The 25,968-nt window shown below is 38.6% G+C and overlaps 2 protein-coding genes across 2 annotated transcripts in view; one reads left to right on the forward strand and one right to left on the reverse strand.

Moving 5' to 3' along the window:
- Positions 1-25,968, forward strand: part of BAIAP2L1 (BAR/IMD domain containing adaptor protein 2 like 1) — a 62,868-nt gene that overhangs the window by 32,313 nt on the left and 4,587 nt on the right. Inside the window, exons 4-12 of the mRNA XM_038418989.2 lie at positions 10,501-10,562; positions 10,660-10,731; positions 11,196-11,333; positions 14,411-14,563; positions 15,116-15,283; positions 16,058-16,175; positions 17,859-18,066; positions 18,418-18,495; positions 19,208-19,373. Coding sequence (XP_038274917.1) covers positions 10,501-10,562; positions 10,660-10,731; positions 11,196-11,333; positions 14,411-14,563; positions 15,116-15,283; positions 16,058-16,175; positions 17,859-18,066; positions 18,418-18,495; positions 19,208-19,373 — 1,163 coding nt within the window. The remainder of the gene's footprint in view (positions 1-10,500; positions 10,563-10,659; positions 10,732-11,195; positions 11,334-14,410; positions 14,564-15,115; positions 15,284-16,057; positions 16,176-17,858; positions 18,067-18,417; positions 18,496-19,207; positions 19,374-25,968) is intronic.
- Positions 13,470-25,968, reverse strand: part of BRI3 (brain protein I3) — a 46,113-nt gene continuing 33,614 nt past the window's right edge. Inside the window, exon 3 of the mRNA XM_038418992.2 lies at positions 13,470-13,952. Coding sequence (XP_038274920.1) covers positions 13,871-13,952 — 82 coding nt within the window. The 3' untranslated portion in view covers positions 13,470-13,870. The remainder of the gene's footprint in view (positions 13,953-25,968) is intronic.

Genomic DNA, 25,968 nt, shown 5'->3' on the forward strand with positions numbered 1-25,968 from the left:
AGGGACACTGACGTTAGGGAAGAGAGTATTAATAACAGAGAACATAGAAAGAAATTGGCACTGCTACTCAATATGAGAAGGCATGTAATGGACTGCTAAAGATTTAATTCTGTAATGTTAAACAGAGAACTGGAAAAATGTGCTAGCTTGAACAACTTCTTAAGAGCCCCTACCACCCACACTCTAAAGTGGGCTTTCCTGGTCCCAGTGAGAGCGCTGTGGGGCAACAAGTAGCCTCACCATATACTGTCCTGTGTTTAGTGTCAGGGTGGTTAATTTAAAGATATGCAGATTTCTTAGGCTGTACTAGTTAGCATATTAACCCCTTTCTGACTCATTTTTTTAATACACACCACATCCAAGCACCTGCTACTGTACACACACCCATGTATGAACCCTGACCTTACAGACCACAGTACAATGCATCTGTAACCATATGTATGAAGACTCCTTGAAGGTAAAAAACAAAACAAAAAAAACTTCAACACACCTGCAATGGTGTGTATTAATCTGATGCCTTGCGCATGATTTGTGGGTAACAGCAAAGGGGTAAAGGGGTGCTCTCTTGTAGTGTGTCTGGCTGTGCTGGATAATTGTGTTATGTATGTTAGTCTTGTAGGCATCTTGTTTGATTGGCATCTAAACCATAGGAGCCAAAGAAACCTTTGGTGCATTCCTTGCTTGCATATACATATAACACACTGACTGGCCAGTGCCCAGGTCTGGTATACTTAGATGCAGGTTTTCACACTGTGGCTTCTGTGTATGTGCTATTTAGCTGTGTTCCCTCTGGCAGCTCTTTGAACTGTGAGGCTTGTCCAAGTGGGGTGTGGTCACATATTTAGATTGGGGTATTGAGAATCATATGCAGCAGGCCACTCCCTGCCAATCATAATCACTCCCACGTATCTGTACATATGCCCATCCTTAGCCACATCTGATAGTATGTGTTTCCTTCCAGCATTATTCTGCTAATGCAGAAGGGAGTAAGCAACTGACTGCATATGCATATAGAATGGCATTTGAGCTTTCATTATATGTATGTGCTATTGAAGCTTCTCTTGCAGGGGAAGAGTAATAGGGTAAAAATAGGAGACCTAGATGACACCAACTAGGGTTGCCAATTTTGGTTGGATGTATTCCTGGAGGTTTCATCACATTACATAATCTTTTAATTAAAGGGTAATCTTTAATCCCTGGAGACTCCAGGATAATCCTGAAGGGTAGGCAACCCTAACATCGACCCTGGAGAAGGTCACTGAATATATGTAATGTGGTTGTCCATATGTTTTATTAAAGAGATGACAATATTTTAAGGCCTGTACAAGACACAAAATATAGACAGTTCTTGCCTGAGGAATACATGATCTAATCAAGAAATTGTGGATGTCAGCCATTACTCAGAGAAGGCAACTTCTTTAGGACTCTACCAATTGACATTTAATTTTACCATATTGTTTGTGTTTCATTAATTTCTTCATTTTAGAGAGTTAGAGGTTTCTGACAATGCTGGGACTGAGAAACTGATAAGATATGTAGAGAGCTCCAATATTAAAAATTGGACCAGACCATCTGGAACAGAACCACATTATAGCTTATAGGTACCACTTCTGTTTTATTTATTTATTTTTTAAGCACTGGAAACCTTCAGTTCCTACTATTAACTGTGCTTTGCCTGTTCTGGTCTTCTTACAAGAGTAACTCACATGTGTGGTATTCCTTTACTATCTGCCTAAAGGACAGCAGGGCTTCATGCAGGCATGTTCAGGCCTATAGTTGTGTTGTAACTTTATCTTCTATCGTGCCCGATTTGTGTAATCATTATAACCACTTATTTGTTCAACAAGATTAGAGCTCAGACGTTGCTCAGCTCAGCAAAGCCATTACATATAAATGTTTTCAGGGCCTTATAAAAAGGTCAGTCTTTTATATACACATGTATTAATGTAAACTATTTCCTGTACACTTTGATCAAAAATATGCCTGCAGCAGTCTTTAAAGTTATTAGCAATGGTGTGACAGGTGGAACAAACAAGTTTGCCATTTTTCATCCATTATTTATAGTGCACCTGCTTTGTTTTTTTTAAACATTAAAATTAATGCAATCTTAACTTACCAGTTGTTTAAAACAAGATGAAGTTTAATGTTCATTTACATCTAGTTGATCATCATTAGATAAATATTTTAGTGTAAAACTGATTTTTTTTTAAAAAAAGACATACTATGGAACCTAATATAGGCCAGGTCTTGCTGTCCTTGCTGTGTGGTTATTCCATCAGTTTGTCTGAATAACGATGGAGAGATCAAACCATAGTGGCAAAAAGCTGGAGTTAACAGAAAATTGACAGAAGGAAATAAAAATACATTTCCTTTTCAGAATACTGTACGTTAACAAGCATCTTTCACTGATATTTAAAAATAGTAAGATTGGTTTGGGGACAGTGTTCTTAAATTGGATAAATGGAAAGTTTAGTAAAGTCTTCATTATTAATATTTTATTTCTCTTGCTAGTAGTTGTGTGGGAGTGACTATTTGTAAGCAGTTCATCATGATTATATTGTATGTAAAGCATGTTAGTTAAGAACTTTCAGTTTCTTTATTTAAACCACTTAGTAGGTCAGGCCTAATTAAGTTAGACAGAAAAATCCATAAAATGCACATTCAGCCCTTTCTTCAGCATTAATTTTCATCTGTAACTTATGTAAAATATTCTGATTGATCTATGTCATATAGTACCAACTGCGCTTTATTAGTTACATGTAGCTGTATTAAGCCCCTATAAGCTTCCCCAGATGGTAAGTCATGAGCAACTCCTTGGGCCCTTTAGAGTATGTCAACACAGCTGCTGGGAATGAGTCTCGCAGCCCAGGTTGGTGGACTCATGTTAGCAGATCTCAGGCTAGTGTGTTAGACATAGCTTTGCAGAGGTAGTTTCGATGTTCAGGCTCAGGCTGGAACTTGGACTCTGAACCCCATATTCCTCCCTGTGCTTTACAGCCTGAGTCAGAATATCTACATTGTTATTTTTAGCATGCTAGTGTAACCCACACGCTTCCTAGGTGTGATGTTCTGTCCCATCTAGTGGCACCGAGACCACATAGAGAGAGAGAGATTAATGAGTCTGCTCTACATCCTAAGGTAACAGCCAGCTGGCTTTTAGCTCATGCAATAGAGGCTCATGTACTAAGCTCCAGAGGTCCCAGATTCAATCCTGCCTGCCGACGACCAGGATCTGTCAGTGTTACACTAGCATAAACCCTGCAAACAAAATCTTGTCAACCCAGGCTGCAGGACTTGCCCCCAGCAGCTGTGTAGTCATACCCTTAAATGTTGAGAACATTAAAGTTACAAAGTCAAAGTATGCAGAACTAAAGAAAAGCCAGAATTAAGGTTAGTTATGCAACTTTAATTCTACCCTTTTAGGCAGATACATTAGGATACTGTCATGGCATACTGTTCCCCAACCACCACCACATGGTCATAAGGGTTTGTACACAGAACCTTCAAATCTACAGCCACTTCCACTTGAACTACAGGAGTAACTGGTAGCAGAAGTAGGTTGTAGTCCCTTGTTGGGATCAGGCTTTAGAATAGATGTGTAGCCCACTGGCAGAGTGTGCATCACAACAATTGAGAGATAGCAGAAGAATTTGGGGTATCAGGAATCCTTGGCTGCATTCATAAGTCTTAGAGCAATGTGTAATCTAATTGCTAGAGTAGTGGTTAGAATCAGTATAGTCAATCAGACCTGTGTGGTGTGAGTGAAGTCTCAGCAACTCCAGTGTTATTTTGCTGTATGGCCACTCTTACTCAAGCTAGGCTACCTCAAGAGAAGTAACTAAAGTGTAGGTAAGTCAATTTTGCAGTGAAGACATACCCTTAGTCTAGTCCCCTTCAGTCTTTTAAGGTAGGTCTACGCTGCCATTAGACACTCCTGGCTGGCCTATGTCAGCTGCATCAGGCTCGCAGGGCTCAGGCTAAGGGGCTGTTTAATTGTGGTGTAGATGTTCAGGCTCTAGGACCCTGCGCAGTGGGAGGATCCCAGAGCTGAGGCTGGAGTTCAAGCCTGAATGTCTACATCTCAGTTAAACAGCCTGTTAGTCCAAGCCCCATGAGCCTGACCCAACTGGCACGAGCCAGCTGTGGGTTGTTAATTGCAGCGTAGACCTACTCTTAGAGGTGTGCAAATTCCTCAAGACAGCAAAAATAATAAAAATTAAGAATTGTAAAAATAGTTGTACTTCTGTTTTTGTACAAGATATTGAGAGTTTGGTCAAATCGGGCATATGACAAGGGGTGCATGAATAGATTACTACTCCCTTTTGCTAGAAGAATTTATTGGGGGGGGAGGGGTTTAATGTGGAGGATCTGCCTTTTACTCATCTCAATCAAGAATGAAGCTCTGTGGAAAGAGAAAAGAATAGCCGCATGAGCTCGTCACCTCCAAATACCACTGTAACAGTAGCGGCTACAATTCTGCTCGACTTTCTGTTGAATACTGTAGCTTTGTCCGGACATTGAGCCAATATGCTTAGCCCTAGGCAGTTTCCAGGGCCTTATGGAGTTAAGAAGGTTGTGGATTTTGTCTTCTGAACCAAATTCTATGAGATTTCCAGATATTTAAAACATTTTGGACTTTTTTGTAAAAATAAATTACCTTACTAAAGCAACCCACATCTGATTAAAATAATTCAAAAATCAGAGAGCATATATGAAATTGAACTAGGGATAAGTTCAGACATTTTTGAAGGAGATGATTAGTCTGAGTTTTAATAACTTCTTAAACAATTCAATTTAGAAATACTTATTTGAAACATGGTGGCTAATGTAACTTGAGAGCAAATTTTGAGAAAATTATTTGTGAACCAGCTCAATACAAAGCTCTTCTACAGTTAAAGGGATGTTGTCAGGATTTTGAGGTTATTTATATGTTAAACCAATAATTGCTGCAGCATTTTAAAAAAAAAAAAAGCCACCTACTTGTATTACGTGTTCAACTGCAAACAAACCAGACAACCTGTGCTACAATAGGATAGGATTTTTATACTAGTTTGCATTGAATGAAAAGGCTAGTAAGGCTTGTGTATTTGACTCCTTTTTAATTTACTGTAATTTTGCCAACATTGAAGAGACTTAAAGGGCAGTTCCTGAAAGTGCTTCAGCACATTACTAAGTTTACTTTGATAAAAATCAAAACTTTTGTTGTTGATTCTGAAAATGGCACTGTAAGAGGGTTGGTCATTTCTAGAGTGCCCCCCGCCTCAACCACATGGCTCTGCAGAAGCCTCCCTTACTCTGCTTTCTTGGATTCATCAAGAGCTCACAAAAAGCTTTCACAAATACTTTCCTTCTTGGGGTCTGATTTATTAAAGTTGAAGACAATTCAGACCATTCTCAAAGTCCCAAAATAATTCAAGCTGCCATTCCTAGGCACTCCTACCTGGAATTCTTCCACCAGCCTTTGCCTGCCTTTCCAACTCTCTGTGGTTCAAAGAGGTCAGGGGGTAAACCTTGTCTTCAGGCTCTCTCTTGGTTTTTCAGGGTCTCTGCAAGAGCCTTGCTGCTTCCTGGAGCTTTCTTTGTACCAGTTTCCAACTAGGGTTAGCCTGGACCAACCCCTCCTTCATAAGGGGTCACTCCTCTGTTCTAGCTCTCTGCCTGTCTTGCTTTTGATCATCTACAGCCTCAGGCCTTTCTTTTTCTAACCCCTAGAGGCCTAGTTTTGTCACATGACCATGTCATGTGAAATGATTAATTCATTTCCTCCACCTGGGAGGCAAATAGGTTGTCACAGGGCGGGAACTAGGGCCCATTTCCCCTTAAGGAGCCATCCCCCTTGTGACAGGCACCATTATAAACTAAACTATGGCCCTCATTCTGCAGTAGAGTCTGTTAACACATACTCTATTGCTTCAGTGCGTCTCCCCTTGGGCACATGGGATTTAGGGTTGCCAATTTTGGTTGGAAGTATTTCTGGAGATTTCATCACATAATATAATCTTTAAATAAAGGGAAAAAAACAAGGAGTCCTTGTGGTACCTTAGAGACTAACAAATTATTTGGGCATAAGCTTTCGTGGGCTAAAACCCACTTCATCAGATGTATGAAGTAAAAGATACAGGAGCAGGTATAAATACATGAAAGGATGTGGGTTGCTTTACCAAGTGTTAGGTCAGTCTAACAAGATAAATCAAGTGGTAAGAGAGTGGCCCATTACAGACAGTTGACAAGAAGGTGTGAGTAACAGTAGGGAGAAATTAGTATGGGGAAATGAAGCTTAGATTTTGTAATGACCCAACCACTCCCAGTCTTTATTCAGGCCTAATCTGATGGTATCTAGTTTGCAAATTAATTCTAGTTGAGTCTATTTTACTATTATATACTGTATAATATACTATACTATATATTAGTGTGTAGGATGTGAATACAGTGGTCCTTTTGGTCACGCTATCTTCATGCAATAAATCTTTCCTTTGAAAGGGTGACAAACTTAACACAGTTAGTAATAACATTTGTTTGTTTAGTTATATTTCTTTGATGCACCCTATTATCCTATCTATATTTTGGGGGACTAATGGCTTCAAAGGACTTTACTTTCAAGCTTTCTTTCACAATAAAATTCTTCCACTTGGACAAAGAGTAATTTATAGAAGGGACTCATCCTAATATAAATGGAACCTAAAATACTTGTTAACTTTGTTGTCTCCCATTGTAGCCTATGACTTAGATTCAGCCTCTTCTTCACATGCTTAATGAAATAAAAATGGTGAGGTGCTTCATATTTAAGGCACTAGAACTGCCATGGATGAAACAACAGGAGATGGATGAGTGAAATAATTTAGGTACTTGAAGACCACTCCCAACATATTGGAAAATATGTGTTTCCAGAACAATCTGCCTTTAATAGAAATAATACTTAAGTGTTCTCCGGAGTAACAAACATATATAATGTGTTTATTAATTCTGATGTAGGCATTGGACATTTTCAAAGCGTTTTCAAGTGTCTTACATAGTTTGCATAATATGAGTATTTGTTTATAGGTAGGCTCTTTAGTATTAAAAATGTTCCATTTTTGTCTTTCAGTCAAACTAAGTCTCATATTAAGAACAATTAAAATAAGCTAATATCATATACAACCTTTTAAATCAATTTGTGTGACCACACCAGGGGATTGCATTTTAACTAAATCAGCTTATTTAATGGTACAAAAACAGTGTGTAGACCAGCCCTAAAGAGGAGCGTGTTTATCCATAGGCTCTTAAGGTGAGGCTCCATCTGTCTCTTCGAAGAAAGTTTCTTTAAAGTGCAGGTCTACTCTGAAAACAAAGTACAAATGATTCAGATTTTTTTTTCTTTTTGTGCATAGAGTCATATCTGTTTGCTTTACTGAAATAAATGTTTTTCATGCTAGCTTTGCAGAACCAACACAGCTAAGATTAAGTTAATGGGATTCTATTCCATTTTGTGTTTCATCAAGAGAACTGTTTACTGAGTTCCGATTCACTGCACTTCTGTAAACCTATGTGATGGGAATGGGATTGCACAGGTGTTACTAAGGGAATGAGCTGGAAAGAGGCCAGTTTGATTCTCAAAAGCCAAGATGAGTTATCAGAAGTAATTGTACATCAAGCACATACGCTTCACAAATTAGCATGGTAGTGCCATTCTGACTTGTCAATTTTCAGAGTACAACTACATTTGGTGGCTCGGTTCCCCCACCTATAAAATGGGGAAAAGATTGTTTCCTTTTTGTGAAACAGTTTGAAATACTCTGGTAAAAGGTACTGTTGTACATTTTTTGAAGTAGGGATTATGTCTTCCTCTGTCTCCCGTGGAACACTTGGCACATGCTCTGTAAATATAATGGCTTTTAACTTTGCCAATTTTCATCTGCAGTACTAAGAAAATGGGGCAACTACATGTGAGCAGTGAGCAGTTTGAGTCCATGTTTTTCCCCATGTAAATATCCATAAATCCTAAATTTTTAAAGGTAGTGAGGTGATGCTTCACTCAAAGTCATCAAAAGTTACTTAGGTGCCTAATTCCCATTGACTTTCAAATTATTTTAATCTGTATTGATGATAATCTAAAAGTATGCCAAATTCTTTTTAAAGTACCCTTTAACAACACGGGGCCAAGTTCTGAAGTTAGTGGAAGTACTCCAGATTTATACCTGAGGTAGATTTTGGCCTATGATTTACATCTTCTTGGATCACAGTGCACTTACTATGGCTTTTTGCTCCAAATGTTGACTCAAAACATGAAACAGGAAATGAAATGGGTGAGCCAATACATATGAGTGCTGCTGGATTACTGGTAGCAATGAGGGGATTCTAGCATGAAAACTGGTTTTATATCTGGAGTGAAGAATACAAGGATTCGCTTTGGTTGAATTTGCTTAAAAGAGGAAAAAATGTTATGCAACAGATGGTCACTAATCTTTAAAAATATTAATTTAAAAATGTACTCGTGTATGTTGTAACCAATATAAATATGAAGAAAATAAATTTGTAAACTAAACTAGTGCAAACTTTTAAAATAACATGTAATTTTTAAAATATTTGTATTTCAAGATAAATTTTGGCAAGATACATGTTGTAATAAGGGTGAAAAAATGTGTTTCTAACTAAGTATTCAGACCCTAAAACTGAGGGCTTACAGTCAGCCTGAGTGCTGTTTCAGAGAAGAAAAACAACATTCACATGTCAGGTTTTCCATTCTTGACGCACCAGGTGAAGGGGTTGTTTTACTAAGCATTTACACTATGGTGGGAGGGGAAACCCAGAGGATGGGAGTGTAAAAGGGTGATGAGAGAGTGAGCCAGCACCCAGTGTTGTTGGATAGCTGTCAGTACTTAGAGCTCCAAGATCTACTGCATTAATCTTTACAACGCCACATGCCATCAGCTGTGGCAGCAAATTCACATGCTGTCAGAGAGAGTGGAAGTAAGTTTTTAAAAGAAGTTTATACAGGCAAATTTAAATGCCCTTTAAAGTAAATGTACTGTCAGTTCTTTTTTCCCCCCATCCCTTTCATTTATGTTTTCAAACATTTAGTTTTAAGTGTAACCTTAAATTTGAATTTCTTGTTTTTAAGTTTCCTTTAGCAATATTCTTTTCCCTTTAAGTTATTGATAAATGTCTACAGGCTTTCTCCAATTTAATCTAGTTTTTTGTTTGGGATTACCAGTCTAACATTTACAATATCTTTGTGATGATGGAGTTCTGTTAACAGGAATACTACAGGAGAGTGCATCCACTCCTGAAGTCCTAAAATAACAGGCTCACTTGCTCATGCCATCTACTTACCAGACAAGTGTTTTTATGCAACTGCACTGTATTTACTCTTTCTATTGCATATAAATAACCAGTTACTATAGCAACTCTCGCTTCACATGGTATTTACCCCTTCACGCTGTATTAACTACAAACAGAATACCCGAAGAAACAATCACAGCATTCTGTCAGGTGGATGTAATGACCCAGAAAAACAGATACATGAAAATCCCCTTAATGATAGCCCAGCTCTCCCACCCACAAGATCTGGGCACAAAGGGGATCCTCCAACTGGGGATCTCTTTCCTTCCAGAAGGACTGGAGCTCAGCTGTCTCCATAGCATTCTTCTCTCTCCTTTTTCCAAATCCCATGAAGCAATATATGCAGGGGATGGAGACTGGGTGGGATGGGGCAGATATGGGCAGTCCAAGAAATAGGGGGAGATGCACAACTTTCTCCCTGAAAAGATTGTACACCCCATATTTTACATTATTTAGCACCGTTCCATTGTGCTCAGTGTGCGAGGTGCTTTACAAACCCAAAAGACCTGGTTTCTACTTCAGCCTGATTTAAGACAGCCGTAAATTGAGCATGGCAAACAATAAGGGAGGGAAGATAGGGAGATAGAGATATGAACAATACATTCACACACTTACATAGGCTAGCTATGTCTGCAGGTTGATGGTTCCAGGTCTCTTAAATATAGTGTGGGGAGAAAGGTTTGTTTTGTTTCCGGTGTTGTTGTGGGAGGGGGTTGTTTGTATTTTTGTTTTCTTTTGGGAGGGATTGTTTTCTCTTATGCCTTTGTGGATTTTGCCCTGGTTGGCTGATTTCATGTAGTTATAGCAGTTATAGAAGTGGGTCTAAAGGAGGAAGGAAGAAAGGACAGTGGCTTTGCTGATTAGTCCAAGGAGGGAGTTCCATGCATATAGGGCAGTAGGCAGGAAAACATGAAGACAGGTTCAGTGTTGCTTTCACGTAGATAATAGATTATTGATTATTCAAGTCGTGTGTGTAAGCTGCTTGGTAAAACTGTGGCCAGATAAAATTATTTTGTTCAGGATAAGATTGCTGTGATTAACAGTTGCAAGAAGGTGCCATGTTTAAATTCTTAGTTCACTTTATAATCTTAGTTATAAAAGTATCATCCCGCATCTACTGTGTGTTAACAACTTCAAACATCTGTAAAGAAACAAGAAAAATGGGTGTTTGTTTATCCACAGGACATGTTCTTATAGAGATTTCAAGCACAAACAAGATACTTACTGACAGCCTAGAGGAAAGTGTAAGTATTTTTTACTCTATTTAACCTTTTTGAAATAAAAAAAAACAGTTTTACTTTAATTTTAAATAACCCTATTATCACTTGCTTACTTTTAAAGTTCAAAAAATTTCATAAAGAGATTATATCTGAACTGGAGAAGAAAACAGAACTGGATGTAAAATATATGAATGTAAGTACACTGAATTAAATACCAGAAAAGATCATATATTTATTTGCATTGTGTGTAGCCATAGCAACTGTTTGTGCCTTTTTAAAATGATAATTTACAAAAGGAGCATACATAGAATTTGGTCTTTAACTACGGAGGGACATTTTCAACTTCTTTGGTTTATTTTAGAAGTTATTCTGCAATGTACAATTATATATTAGAGAATATTATCTAAATCCTAAATTCTAAAAACATTCTGTAGCGTTTTTCATTTATTTTAATTGTAAATGAAAAACCTGAGAGTGAATTAACAGTGGAATTTTGTTTTGAATAGATTCTACAATATGAAGAAAAATAATTGATACATTTGTAGCTTTAATGTTAATCATCATAACAATACAGTGGATTTCTTAGCTGCCTGCATTAGTGCTCTGATAGTTGTATTGTTGCATACACTGCAAGATACTTCAATGCTTTGATTGCAGGCAACTTTAAAGCGATACCAAACAGAACACAGAAGCAAGTTAGATTCTTTGGAAAAATCTCAGGCTGAGCTGAAAAAAATCAAAAGGAAAAGTCAAGGTGGAAGAAATGCAATGAAATATGAGAATAAAGAATTTGAGGTTAGTGTACTCATTTCTTTTACTTATTGGCTTTTCTCTTCTATCCAGTTTAGAGAAACTGGTCAATAATAGAAAATTTACAGCTGTTAGTTCAAGTTTTCCTGAATCCACTTTAGTGCAAACTGACCTTGATTTCTATGCCTGCAATATATTTAGTTATCATATAGCAGGGGCGGGCAAACATTTTGGCCTGAGGGCCACATTGGGTTTCCGAAATTGTATGGAGGGCCGGTTGGTGCCTCCCCAAACAGCCAGGCCCTGCCTCCACCCCCTATCCAACCCCCCTGCTTCTCGCCCCCTGATGGCCCCCCTGGGACTTCTGCCCCATCCAACCCCCACTGTTCCCTGCTCACCCCCAGAATCCCCGCGCATGATTGCCCCCTGCTGCCCCATCCAACACCCCTCTCCTTCCTGACTGCCCCACTGGGACCCCTGCCCCCATTCAACCCCTCTGTTCCCCACCCTCTGACCGCCCTGACCCCTGTCCACACCCCCACCCCCTGACCACCACCCCGAACTCCCCTGCCCTCTATTCAACCCCCCACCGCTCCCTGCCCCCTTACCGCACTTCTTGGAGCACCAGTTGCTGGCAGCGATACAGCCTCGCCGCCCAAAGCATCAGGACAGGCAGCCATGCCGCCTGGCTGGAGCCTGGCACTCCACCGCAGAGCACAGAGCACCAGGTTGGGCCGAGGCTCTGCAGCTGTACTGCCTGGCAAGAGCTCATAGCCCCACCGCCCAGAGCATTGCCCTGGCTGTGCAGTGAGCTGAGGCTGTGGGGAAGGGAGGAACAGCAGGAGAGGGGCCAGCGACTAGCCTCCCTGGCCAGGAGCTATGGGGCTGGGCAGGAGGGTCCCGTGGGCCGGATGTGGCCCGTAGACCGTAGTTTGCCCACCTCTTTCATATAGAATATTTCCTATATTAGTTATTTGGCAAGAGTTAGACAGAAGAACTTCAAAGCAGTGATTGTTGCTTTTGATTTTTCCCAAGTTATTTTGGGTTAAGGAGATTACTAGCATATATAATAAAAAAAAAATGACATTAAGGTTTATGGTCCAATCCTATACTCCTTACATGGAGTCCCACTGATTGCATTACGCTTTGTAGGATCAAGCCCTGGATTTTGTTTTTAACGTAGCTTCTATTTTTGTACTAGCAATTAGTTATGGGTTGTAGTAATGGCATTTGGATTTCTGACTACGGGATTTATAATCAGCCTCAAATAGTAGGACATCTGAATACTATTACCTATGGCCACAATTAATTGTGACTTATTATGTATTCCAGTACATACAAGGGTGAATTCTTCACTCTGCCAAAGCAAGTTCAGACACAATGAGGGGCGGGTTGACAGAGAGCCAGTCACAGCTCCCTGATTCTGTTCCAGAAGCTGTGAATGGGCAACAGGATGGATCACTTGGTGATCACCTGTTCATTCCCTCTGCGGCATCTGGCATTAACCACTGTCAAAAGACAGGATACTGGGCTAAATGGACTGTTGATCTGATCCAGAATGGCCGTTCTTCTGTTCCGCCTAGCCTTGGTATAACAAAGCTGCAGGGGGACAGCTTTAAGTGATGCTGTTGGCAGAAGACCATCTACCAGCAGAGAATCAGGACTAATGGCACCTCACTTCATCACGCATCCCTCCCCTTCCTTCCACTGACAAACTCCCTCTCTGCCATTCTATCTCCAACCCCCACCCCCTTTACACAAGTTCCAGTGGAGCAGGTGGTGTCAGCAAGTGGCAGAGTAGGTGAAGGAGGTTCCAGTATGCTATTGGGGGATATCATGCTACCATCTTTGAGGGGAAATGTAAAACTTACGACTGACTATTTGTGTTCGTTAAAGATCACCTGGTAATCTTTGTGAAAGATAAACTTTGTAACTCCTTTGTGTACAAAAACAGTTGCCTGTAGTAACAAGAGTGGGTGAAGTTAGACCTGTGTGTAGTTGTTGTTATATCAGTTGGAGTTTTTGAAGTGCTTTGGAAACCTTTATTCTGAAAGGTGTTACGCTAAACATAATATATTATCACTTAGTATTACCTGTCCTAGAATCCTATTAAAAGCCTTGCCGTTTTGATGCAAAATAAAAAATAGTAACATTGTGAAAGTAAACACGTAGAATGTGCTGTTGCTTCAAATAATGGTACAAATTTTAATGTAAATGATATACACAAATATTTGTTTATTTGCAGTTTTTTTGCACTTCCTTACTTCAGTCTTCATTTCATGTTACTTATTCTTTTAATTTTTTTCTCTCCTATTTTCAATGTTTTTTCTTTATAAAATAGTTGAAATTTTAGCCAAGTATATTGAACATAATGTTTAGCTACTGTTTCTAGTTATTTGTGCAATAACCTACATTCAGTAGAGGAAGGATTGTCTTGTGGTTAAGGTACTAGACCGGAATTCAGAAGATCAAAGTTTTATTCCCGCCTCCAACATAGACTTCTTTGATTACCTTCGTCAGGTCTCAATCTGTCTGTGACTCAGTTCCCCAGCCATAAATTGAGGTAGTGATAGTTCCATACTTCACAGTGGTTTTGTGAGGATAAGTTTGTTAATATTTGTGAAACACTGATGGACTATAGTGATGGGAGCCCAAAGACAGGACCTGTGGGATTAAAAAAAAAAAAGTCAGATAATAGATAACATCTGAAGTTTAAAAAAAAAAAATACACAAATTGATTTGTTCTGCTCACTTTCTACTACTCTGAAGTAATCTTATGACCTATTTCAGTTCTTTGTGGAGGCTAGAAGTTCTTTCCCTTTGCTACTGCACTGAATGGATTTTGTTTTTATCTTCTAATATGTGGAGGATTACTGGCAAACAGTCAATTTTGTCTACTTTGGTGGGCATAGTAAGGATAAATTATTATCTGAAATGTAAAAGATATTTAAAGCAAAAGTTTCATGTTCCTTTACATACAGGAATTTAGGTTACTAGATTTCTTAAAATAATTCCACAAAGGAACAAGATATGCTTAGATAAGTAGAGTTGTGTAAGAAAAGTCAAGCTCATGAGTAGCCTATGCATAATTCATTCTTAATTTATTAATTATTATTATTTAGTATTTGGAAACTGTGAGTTCTCGACAGAGTGATATTCAAAGATTTATTGCTGAAGGTTGCAGAGAAGCTCTACTTGAAGAAAAAAGAAGATTCTGTTTTCTGGTTGACAAGCACTGCAGTTTAACTCAGCTCATGCACTTCTATCATAAACAGGTCAGTGTGGCTGGAAATTTAGGTAGCATGAATGCAAACAGTCATAGGGCCTAATCAGATGAGGTAAAACTCATAGAACCTAATGAGGTGAGGCAAAACTAATCTCCTTAGTGTATGATGAGGTCCATAAATGATAAAGATAATATAAAATACATTATGTAGCTCATGAAAATTTTATTTATTTAATAGAAAAATGTTTTCAATGTAGCATTTTCGGTTAGTAATCTATTACTTCTTGTAGTAATAAATTATGACTGGAAACCAAATATTATTGAAAGATCTATGGATTGACAGAATAAATATTCCAATATCTCAGTCTTGAAGTAGGGCAGTTATTTCTATCACATAGCATTTCTTTAAATTTGTATCTAAAGACTCCCTAGCAAGAGTATTTATATTAGGCTAAATTCTGTTGTCCCTGAGACGTACAACCCCATATACATCACTGAGTTTGCACTAATGTAATTAAAGGCAGAATGTGCCCCTTTACAATTCAAATGTTGTTTTAACCAAAAACATACATATTATGTAACTTTTTTTTATTGGTTACAGTGTGCAGATTTACTTAACTCCAAATTGCCTGGATGGCAGGAAATGTGTAGTGATGCCACAAAAGTGCCAGAAAAAGTTATGAATATGATAGAAGATATGAAGACGCCTGGTTCCACTCCAATCTCAGGAACTCCACAACCTTCACCAGTGACAGAGAGAAATAGTATGGTATGCATTGATTACAAGTTCTCAAGGTTGTATTGACTTCCCTGATCTCTTCATGTACAAAAATATTTGGACTCAAAAGCCATAACAAACAACCTGAATTATGATTCTGGAATGAGTTACAAATTGGAACCTCAGTCCGGTAAATAGATGCATCAGGTAGATTCTTGTATCTACACAAAGCCCCATTGACTCCAGTGAATTCTGGGTTGCCATGAAAAAAGCCATTGGCTCTCATGTTCAGACCCCTATTTGTGGGGAAAATAATTTTTGGAAACTTGAGTTTCTGAATGAAACTCAACTAAATTGGTAGCATACAACAGTCATAATATACTGAAATATACTTGGAACAGAGGACACCACCTTGTACTATAATTTACTTTGAGAGTATTTTTTCTGAATTAAAAAGAAGCCTAAGTTTCTATTTTTAAATGATTTAAAAGATAATAGCGATTATATATCTGATGAAATATATAGCAACCAGAATGTAACTGAATGGAATACTTACATTAGAAACTAGGCCCCAGTCCTGCAACTGGTTCTGTGGGGGAAAGTCCTTGCGCCCATGTGGGTCCAGTGGCAGAAGACTCTTTCAAGTTTATTTTTTTTTCCAATCAAAGAAGTTGGGCAGCTAAGGACCTTCCAAAATTTGAAGCTTGTATAATTTAAGAATATTTGGCTATTACCTTTTAGAATTCAGTGCTGCAAGTAATCTAAGAGGTCCCTGTCATTTTGTTACTATGATAACATTATCTTAATAAAACTTTGTGTCTGTAGGTTGGAAGAGTGCCCCCTGCTCCTACAGTTAGAGCATTTACTAGTCCTTTAGTTGACATGTTTAACAATCCACCAGCAGTTCCAAAGGTTCCTTCGGAAAGATTAAGTAATTCAGCAGGTGAGTTTTTACTTGTTGAAATGTTATTTTAATATAGAAAATGGGCTTCACTTTTGTTTTGCTACCGATGTACAATAAATACAAATGACATACTGTGCTATCTGTCAGAAATTAGTGTTGCTGTCTTGACTACCAAAATAGTCACTATATGATATATCTTTTGAGTTCCAGCAGGAAAATTCTAGGGGAAGGAAAAATTGTCTTTCCAAAATGTTAGTGATATTCTTAGTCAAAAGATATTGCAGTAGGTAGCAGTCTAAGAAGAAAAATTAAAATACTGAAGGGGGAAGAATGTTTTGTGGTAAAAGCACAAGTCAAGAGATCTAGATTCTGTTGTAATCTCTAGAGCCATGTACAGATACAAAATGTGTATCCTCATCCAATCCATGATCCACAAACATGGTCTGGGTACAGATATCTGCAGATATAAACTGGATATCTGCAGATTTGTAGGGCTCTATCAATCTCTGCCAGTTACTTCCTGATTTATTGTGAGCAAGACTCAAAGTGGGATTTTCAAAAGCACTTAATGTTTCACTTCAGTGGGAGTAGATTTAGGCTAACAGAGTCTTTGGAAATCCCACCTTTAACTTTCCTTTGCCTTAACTTCCCCAAATATAAAATGGTGAAAAATAGTAGTGCAGTGCTCTAAAACTCTTGATTCTCTGATGAAAGTGATATAAGTTTTAATATCATCCTCATGAACTACAGTATGTAGTCAGTCACATGACTGTCACTTTGCATTTTTGGCATATTGGTGTGCCATTTTGTAAAGCCAAATGGAAACTGCTAGTATTCTAATTTAGTTTGTTCTCTTAATCTGAGAAGATATTTCAGTGCATCCAAGTAGTAAAAATGAACAAATATTGCATTGTTTAAAAAGGGTGCCAAAAGTAGTTTTGAAAAACAAGTGTGAAGGGAAAATGGGTCTACTGTTTCATTGTTTCTCACTGCTCAAATGGAAAGTCCCATTAAGATTTGGGAAATCCCATCAAGATTTGGATATGTTGTAGTGGTGTTAAAACATTACCTCCAGATTATATTCTGCTTGTTAGAAAAAAAAACCCTAGGGCAAGATCATAAATTAAGGAATGCACAAAATTCTCCAAGATAATCAAAATAATGCTTGGCTCTTCTGCTCAAACACACACAAACCATTTATTATGTATAGTAGTTATGTCATTGACAAAGATTTGAGACATCCCTGTCATCACATTAATGGCCTGATTTTTCAGTGGTGTCAGACACTTGCATCTTTCACTGACTTCAACTGAAGCTGAGTTCTTGTTACATCTAGTTTCTGAACACAGTTAAAATCTTCTGGAACCAGAAATGATAGCATGTAAGGTTTCTCATCAATGTGTACTTTAGCAACATCCAGTCACTAGAGGAAACCAGTCATGGTCATTACATTCTGTACATGTTTTACATTTACTAATTTAGAGTTATTGGACTAGCCATAGTATTTCCTATACTTAGCAGAAGGAATATTGTGGCAATGTTAATTATTTGCAAATGGCAGTTTTGAAGATTTTACTGTAATTGGAAACCATTGAACCAGGACAATAGGTAGTTTGGAAGTGCTGTTTGGTGGAAATTTTGGTGCTGCTGCTTTTCTCTTTTTAGGTATCTGTTTTACTAGGTTACCCTGTGGTTATTCTTACATTGATTTTTTTTTAACAGATAATTCAGATGATGCCAGTTTATCGCATTCAACTTCTGTTGCCACAGGACTGAACATAATGAAAAGGCAGAAAGTAAAAACTATCTTTCCACATACTGCTGGAACTAACAGGACATTACTTAGCTTTGCACAAGGAGATGTCATCACACTTCTGATAGCTGAAGAGAAGGATGGATGGCTTTATGGGGAACATGACTTTACTAAAGTGTAAGTCAATCAATGTATTACCTGATTCCAGCATTAGAGGGACAAATGCATCTTATTCTATTTTGTCTATTTAAATTGTCAAGTAGTTTTTTGCTTCCCTGCTTACTGTCATTGATTGGGAATTCTGAGAGAAGTGTTCAGCAACCAGGAAAGTGTTAGTATGGAGGCAAATTTGTCATACAAAAAGTATATATACAAAATCCCCTGAAAACAATATCACCAAAAGCCAGACATAAAAGCTCAATCTTCATCCAGCCTTGTTGAGCCTGCTCTTCCATACAGTGCCATCAATTTAAAAGTATAAATACTCAAGTAAATATATCAGGTTGTCTATTTTTTCCCTTTTTACAGGAAAGGATGGTTTCCATCATCATACACAAAGCTACTAGAAGAACCAAGTGATGAAACAGTACATGTTCCAGTGCGAAGGTAATATTATGGGGTTTGTTGAACTGCTTAAAGATCTTTAAACTTTACAGAAACTCTTTGTCCTAGTGATGCACACAGCCAGTTACCCAGTCCTACTCTGTTCCCAGAGGTGGAAGGGCGTGTGCTGCTTGTTGGTGACTGATGAGAGAGAGAAATCCTTCCAGAATGCACTCGGTGTAAATCCTCCTGTCTTCCACACCCTCTCCTCCCTGGTGCACATGATGGGTTGGTCTACTCTGGTCACCTCCTGTTCTCCCCCTGGGCTCCACTCAGTTAAATCCATCCCCCTTTCTCCTCTCTCATAATCCAAATCCAGTAGGAACCATTAAATGAGTCTCTTCTGCTTTTTTCTGCTGGCTAGACAAAGACCCACCACGTTCTGTTGAGGTGTTCACAATTTCTAATAAATTTTTCTTCTTAAATTAATTTCTCCTAGAGTTTTATTGTTCAATAATATGATTGATACTGTAAATATTTTTGAACATTATATGTTCTCTCTCATATGCCTTGATTACACACCATCTTCTTTCACCAAAGACCCATATCTATTAAAACACTTTAAGCACAAGTAGTCCCACCGAAGTTAATGGAACGACTCGTGTATTAAAAACTAGGCACATGTTTTTATGTTCTTTGCTGGACTGGGGCCCAAACCAGTATCAGTTGTTGTTTTAATTAAGCTATTATGTGCTTTTTTTTCCCCCCCTTTTAGTGCTGCACCAATCAGAAGTATCAGTTCTATAAATCTAGCAGATAAAGGTGGTGTTGTCCTCCCTCCACCAGATTATCTGGGATCATTGCAAACAGGCACAACTTCAGATATGAGAGTAGATTCTTCTAAAGGTACTACTGTGGCCAGACCAGAAAGCACAACTCCTGTGAGTAAAATGGCACTACATTTAATCAATTATATGGATCCAACTGTTCTTTTCTATCCTTATCATTTGTCTGGCCATCTGACTGAACTCCTCACAGGCTCAGTGTACTGTTTACTCTTGTTCACCATGTATGCATGTACCTCATCAGCCAGCAAACCTTTTTTGTCCGGGCATGGTGTAGCAAGCACTCCTCCTTTAGCACCCCCTGCTGACAGCCATTGCGGTCTCATGGTGGGGTACTTCTTGCAACTCAGCGCTCCAGCCAGGTCACAGACAGTTCCACGCCTTATGTTATAAGCCAATAGTTCAACAAATAATAGTCCATCAGCCTTACACTGGGCCTTCAGTCCAACTCTGGACTCACTAGCCCTGACCACTGGTATCCAGAAGTTTCAGTAGTCCTGACCTGTGCACCTTCTTCAGTAGGCTAGTAGTGGGGACAACAGTCCCAGTCCCACTCCCTCCCTCCCTCCCTCCTTCTCCCCTGGGTTCCAGTCCTGTGCCTTTTAATAAACAGTCACGGCCTGACTACACAGACCCCTTACTCCATTCCCTAGACCACTTCCTACCTTCTTCCCCAGCCTTTGCTATAGCTTCTTCCCAGGATCAAAGTGTACCAGCTTCTTCCTCTCCAAACCTCTTCCACAGGCTCACTGCAGAGCTTATTAGAACTTTCTGTCATCCAACTGGTTCTGCTGCAGGAGAGTTTGCTCCACCCCCTTGACAGGACAATCCCTGTCCCAGCAGGAGTCTTCCTGTTCCCTGCAGGCCTGTTAACCAGTACCAAGAATCCTGGGCAGACTTCCTTCTACTTTCCTTCCCAAGAACCTTGGACTCCCAGCAGCAGCCCTACCTTCCCTCATGGAGGCTCTGTCTGCCAGCAGTCCCAGTCAGCTCCCTGACTCCAGCCAAGCTTCTCTTATTGAGAAAGCCAGAGATCTGCCACGTTCAGCCTTTTTAATTTCCCCACACACACACACTGCAGGTGTAGCCTGGTGAGGCTGATTGAGCCCACAGCTTACATTAACAACAACTGCCCCCATCACAAACCCCTGGTGTCAAAGTCTCAGCAATTGCTCTCGACAAAAAAAAATTTTTTTTTTTTTGCCAAACTGTCCCCACTGTAAGAATTATTTTTCCTGATGTCTAATTTAAATGCTTTCCTTTAGAAGCTCAGGCTACTACTTATTAAACTACCTTTAACCACCTGAAGTAATATTTACTTCTCACTATTGTTATACAGTACCTCCTCTAATCTGCATTTACAAGTTTGTCTACTTTTCTCTAAAACAGACATACCCAGTTTCTCTTTGTCATGCATCCCTGTCATTTTATCAAATTGGTTACTCTTTATTTAGATTCTCGCTAATACAAAATAAGCATTTAATGTAAACAATTCTGTGTTGTTATTTCAGTTCAGAAAGTGGAGATGCTTCTTAGCATGTGTAAAAAGGATAGATAGATTAGATAGACAGACAGACCCATTGTTTTTAATACATTCAAAAATAACAATGTAATAAACATTAAAAATTGACATCTTATTTTAATTGCTAATCAATAGCAGACAGGCCTAAAAATAACAATGCCAAACTTAATATGTGTCCTTGGGGGCCTGATCCAATGGCCACTGAAGTCAATTGGAGGCTTTCTATTGAATTCTGTTGACACTGGATCAAGCCTTTTTAGGAAACACCACATTTTTTCCATTTCAGTCCTTGTCTTTAAGCTAACATTAAGAAGGGAGAGGAATTGTTTAGGAGCATACCTAGGAATAATATGATGATTTTTTGGAAGTGAAATTTAGGCTGAATGTTGAGAAAACTTCCCAGCACTGGAAGATATTAAACACTTGAATAAAATCTCAAGGAAGGTGATGGAAAACTCATCACTTACGCCATTTTAAAATTATAATAGTCCAAGCAATTGAGAGTAATGTGCCACATTCTGCCCCCAGAAAGATCTGTGCAACCCCATATAAGTAAATGGTATTTGGTGGAATAACTGACAGCAGAATATAGCTCATAGTCTATAAAATAATCCTACACACTGGCCAGGGGGAGTATTTAGACACACACATTAAGTCCCATATCCTGCAAACACGCATGACTGAATGGACTGCATTTTTTACCTATTCATTTGTAAGCCTGGTAGTTTAGCCATTAAATCAGAATACAAATGATGCATGTTGATTGCTGTATACCTAACTCTGATAAATGATTTTGCGCACATTGTTTCCAAAATTCCTGAAACAGAATACATGCTTTGGGGGGAAAAATCTGCTTTAATATAACAGTCCAAAAGGCAGAAGATGAAACTCTGCTAAAACTGAGATGCTATACCACAGTAAGATGCCAAACTTGATAAGTGTATAATTCCATAGTGAGTTTCTTTAAATTCCATATTGCATACCATTCTGTCACAAATGAATAAACAGAATTCACATTTAGTTACTATACCAGAAATAAACAGAAAACTAGTAGGACTGAATTAAATATTTTATAACTACAGTACATTTAATTAGCACTGTAGGTGTCATGTTTGTGCTTGCTAAGTGATCTGTTGGCATTTATATTAGTAATGAGAATGCCCTTGTAAATCTCATACTGTGGCAATGTGAAATATGGAAGTCTCAGAACATCCTGCTGGGAAAGTGAAAAGCAGAAACTGAAAGTTTGTTACATCTTTTTGATTAATATTAAAATATTCAGTTAGTGATCAATAATATGTATATGATAGTACTTGAGAGCAGTGACTTTCAGGTGGCATCAGAAAACTATAGTCTTTATCAAAGAGATCTCTCTCCCTCCTTTTTTAATTAATCTGTTAATATAATTAGATATGTGCAAGTCCTTAGATATAATGGTGGTAGGCACCTTTTTAGATTGGACAAAATAGATTAGCCTATATATTTGTGTCTGCATATGTATATTTGTGGTTCTCTGTCCACATGTATCTCAAAAACATGGAGAATGAGCAATATTTCTGGAGATTTATGAACTAGTAAATGCTATTTTTAATAGTGATTTAATAAATAATAAGTAAATGTTATAGTGTTATTTTGAAGATATGAACTCAGGCAAAAAGATTTAAATAAAACACGTTAACCAGTTATAAATACAAGTTATGATGACGTATCTGAAAGTTGGGTTATTTCCTTTAAAAATAAAATAATAAAGGAGGGAGCATTTACATATGAAATAATGAAGATTTACATGCCCAGAAGGGGAAAAATTTATCTGAATTCTCCTTGAGGAAGAAACAATATTTCTTTGAAGAATTAATTGTCATAACATGCTAATCCAAATTTTGATGATTTTTTTTAAATAAAACACATGACCTACAGTAAATGACTGATTCCTTTAAAGAATCTAAAGATTTGCCAGAAGTTCAGCTAGCTAGGTCTCCTGGAAATGTCCTCTCTTACTGCATATAGTTTCCAATGCAGTGAACTTCCCTTTGATCCTCTGTTGTCTTGCTTTGGAGTTCCACAAGAATATCCACACATGCATAAGAAGAATTACTTGTAGTGACAAGCCAAAATATATATCACTTGCAGATGCAGAAACTCAAGGATTCCCTACCAAATGAGAATGTTTGATAAATAATTCAATACTTCCCATGAAAAGTCTCGCAAAGGCTATGCTATGAGCTGGGGAGTGATTCCCCCGGTTGTGTATGTATTCTTGCGCTAGCTCTCATCGAGATAGCAGTGTAGTCACGGTAGCAGCAGCAGAGTCTTTGGTCTAAAATAGTGCTTTTTTTGAGGGTAGGGATTTTTTTTTTAATTGCTGTTAAAGGGCTAACTGATTATTGCCAGTACATGGTGGCATTTGCTGCTGGTTTTGTTTTTCTGATGTGGTTTGTGTTTTATGTATCAAAGATGCCTAGAGCTTGGAATAAGCACCTTTTAATGGTATTTATGGATTTATAAAGGGAAAAATTTAAAACAAATGGTGCCTCATTATAATACACATACTGAAACTGATCTTGACATTAAAATACTGGCCTATGATATGCAATTAATAAAAGGGAATTTTAAAACCTATATATAAAATATTTTAAAATGTGATATATATCCACTTGTGCATGACTCTCCTACCTATGTATTTATTAATTTTCAAATGTTAATTTGTTATGTGGGTATAAAATAGGGGACAGATCCTGGTATATCCACCAGAACTACAACCTTAAATAGAAAACAATAGTTGAACACATTATCTGTTTGCTTATATGTCACTTCTCACAAGGCATTTAAGTGTAATCTTAATGTTTACATTTCAAACATATTTTCAGACTGGGAAACAGAATTAGTTATTTAAAAAAAAATCAAAGCATTACTTCTCCTTTCTCCTGGCTTACATATTTCTTTAGGGTTGAACGTTGCTTTTTTGGGGTGCATGACCATTCCTTCAATGCAGGAGTGATGGCGGTGCGACAGCACCCCCAGGCTTGAAGTGGTTTCCATCATATACAGGCTTTCTTCAGTGGCTTTCAGTACTCCCACTATAAATTGTTCCAATGCCACTGCTTCAACGAGCATAATAACAATTTATTCACTTGAGCATGGCTACAGCTCCTAACATTGTACATGTAAATGTTCTTCCAATAGCCATAGTGCATTTGTTGTTAAACTCTGTATGTGTTGCTATTACTTTGTTTGCTTTTGGATTTATTATTAGATGTGGTAAACAGCTGTTGTTGCCAGTGGTGCAAGTAAAATCCATTTCTTACTGGTACGCGGTGGGGCCACCAACTAAGGAGGGCGTGTGATCTCCCGACGTGACCCTCCATGTGACTCACTGGCCCACCCATAGCCCAGGGCCCCCATGTTCTCCCTGTCCCCTCCCCATGATCCATCCCATGTTACCTGTCCTCCTGCTGTACTGGAGACTCCGGGGCAGGGCTCTCCCAGGAACCACAGCGGGGGAAGGAGCAGAACCTCTAACCCCACCCCCTGCCCTTTCATGGAGCTGTGTCTCCATCTGTGTACTACAGGCTCAGCAGCAGCCCCGCCAGAGGACAGTGCTGAGGAGGCGAGGCTGGGGGCGGGCGGTATAGCCGCCGGAGGAGCTGCCGGCGTTCTACTCCTTTCCCCACTGCTGCCCGTCCTAGTGGGAAAAGGAGCAGAACTCCCAGCCCTGTCCCCCAGCCCTCTTCTCCAGCGGGGCTGCTGCTGTGTCTTTCCAGTACTCCGTACCAGCTATAAATAGCTTGCTGGTACGGTGTACCAGAGTATACCGGCGTACTTGCACTGGTGGTTGTTGCTGACCTGCCAAATATTTTCTTTATTTGGAACAGAAGATGTGACTAACTGCTACATATTTCAAGGAGGAAAAGTAATTCATAAATTCTATGGCCCATACATACTTGACGCCTTCTTACTAAAAGAGAACATCTAGATTGTTCATTGAGTGCTCTGAGCAAACCATTTTCTAAGCTACGTTTGAAGCCATACTTCAATAAGTGGTTTTACTTACTTACAATGATAAGTAATTAGTTCTGTTGCATAGAACTGTATGATCTCTCTACCATGCAGACTTTCTAGGGTAACTTGCTCCCGTGAGAATAAAACTTCTTACACTCCATAAAATGGATTTCCAAAAAAATAAGATTTATATTCTAGCTTTGGGTGAATTTGTAAATCAACTACAGTAGAACCTCAGCATTATGAATTGATCAATCAACACACACCTCATTTGGAACTGAAAATATGCAATCAGGAAGCACCAGAGACCAAAAAAAAGCAAATATGGTACAGTACTGTGTTAAAAAAAATACTGGGAAAGTTTTAAAAAAAGATTTGACAAAGTATCTAGGAACTTCCAAAATGATGATGTGAACAAAGCACCAACATTATGAAACATTTTCAGTTTTCATTTTTGGATAAAGAATAAATGAGCCTTAATAATTATATAATGTCAGAATTATATATTGGTTCATTTATTCTGTGGCTCACTGGTGAGTCCTACTAGATCAACGTGTCCTTTGACTATAATCACGTTTGCAATAGTTTAAAGATTTATTAGCCCAGTGGAAGTTGCTAAGCAAGCAGTACAGTGAGTTCTTTGCCATGTGACAGGGAAAGGTGACTTACTGTAGTTCTGTTAAATTATTGCATCAGTGAAGTTGTCTCAGTAGCATTGTGCTGTGTAGTTTTTCATATGGTTAATTTACCTCTTGTGACTTTTAGAGACCATTCATTTTAGGTGATTTTTTTTAAAAATTAATAAACATAATGATAATGTCCCCCGTGCTGTCATTGCATGGAAAAATCCAGAGGAAGAGCAAAATCACCTGTAAAATTCTGGCATGTTCCCCCTGGGTAGTTAGAGCTGCATGCTCCCCTCAGAGGAAAAGATGGGTTTATAGCCTCTTAGAAAGGAGAGGGGGCACTATAGGCAAACTGTGTGGATACTAAATGTACATAGGGAAAAGTGAGTTTCACAGCTCCTGAGGATGTGATCTTCATCACTTCTGTCTGGGGTGCCCCTAAGGCCTGGCAGCAACATTTCTGCAATGCCCACTTGCTGCCCCCGACCTTTCCACTCCAGAAGGGATAGAGTTGTAGAGAGAAATCACCGCCACTTACATTAGA

Source organism: Dermochelys coriacea, chromosome 10, assembly GCF_009764565.3.
Source record: "Dermochelys coriacea isolate rDerCor1 chromosome 10, rDerCor1.pri.v4, whole genome shotgun sequence".
Taxonomy (NCBI): Eukaryota; Metazoa; Chordata; order Testudines; family Dermochelyidae; genus Dermochelys; species Dermochelys coriacea.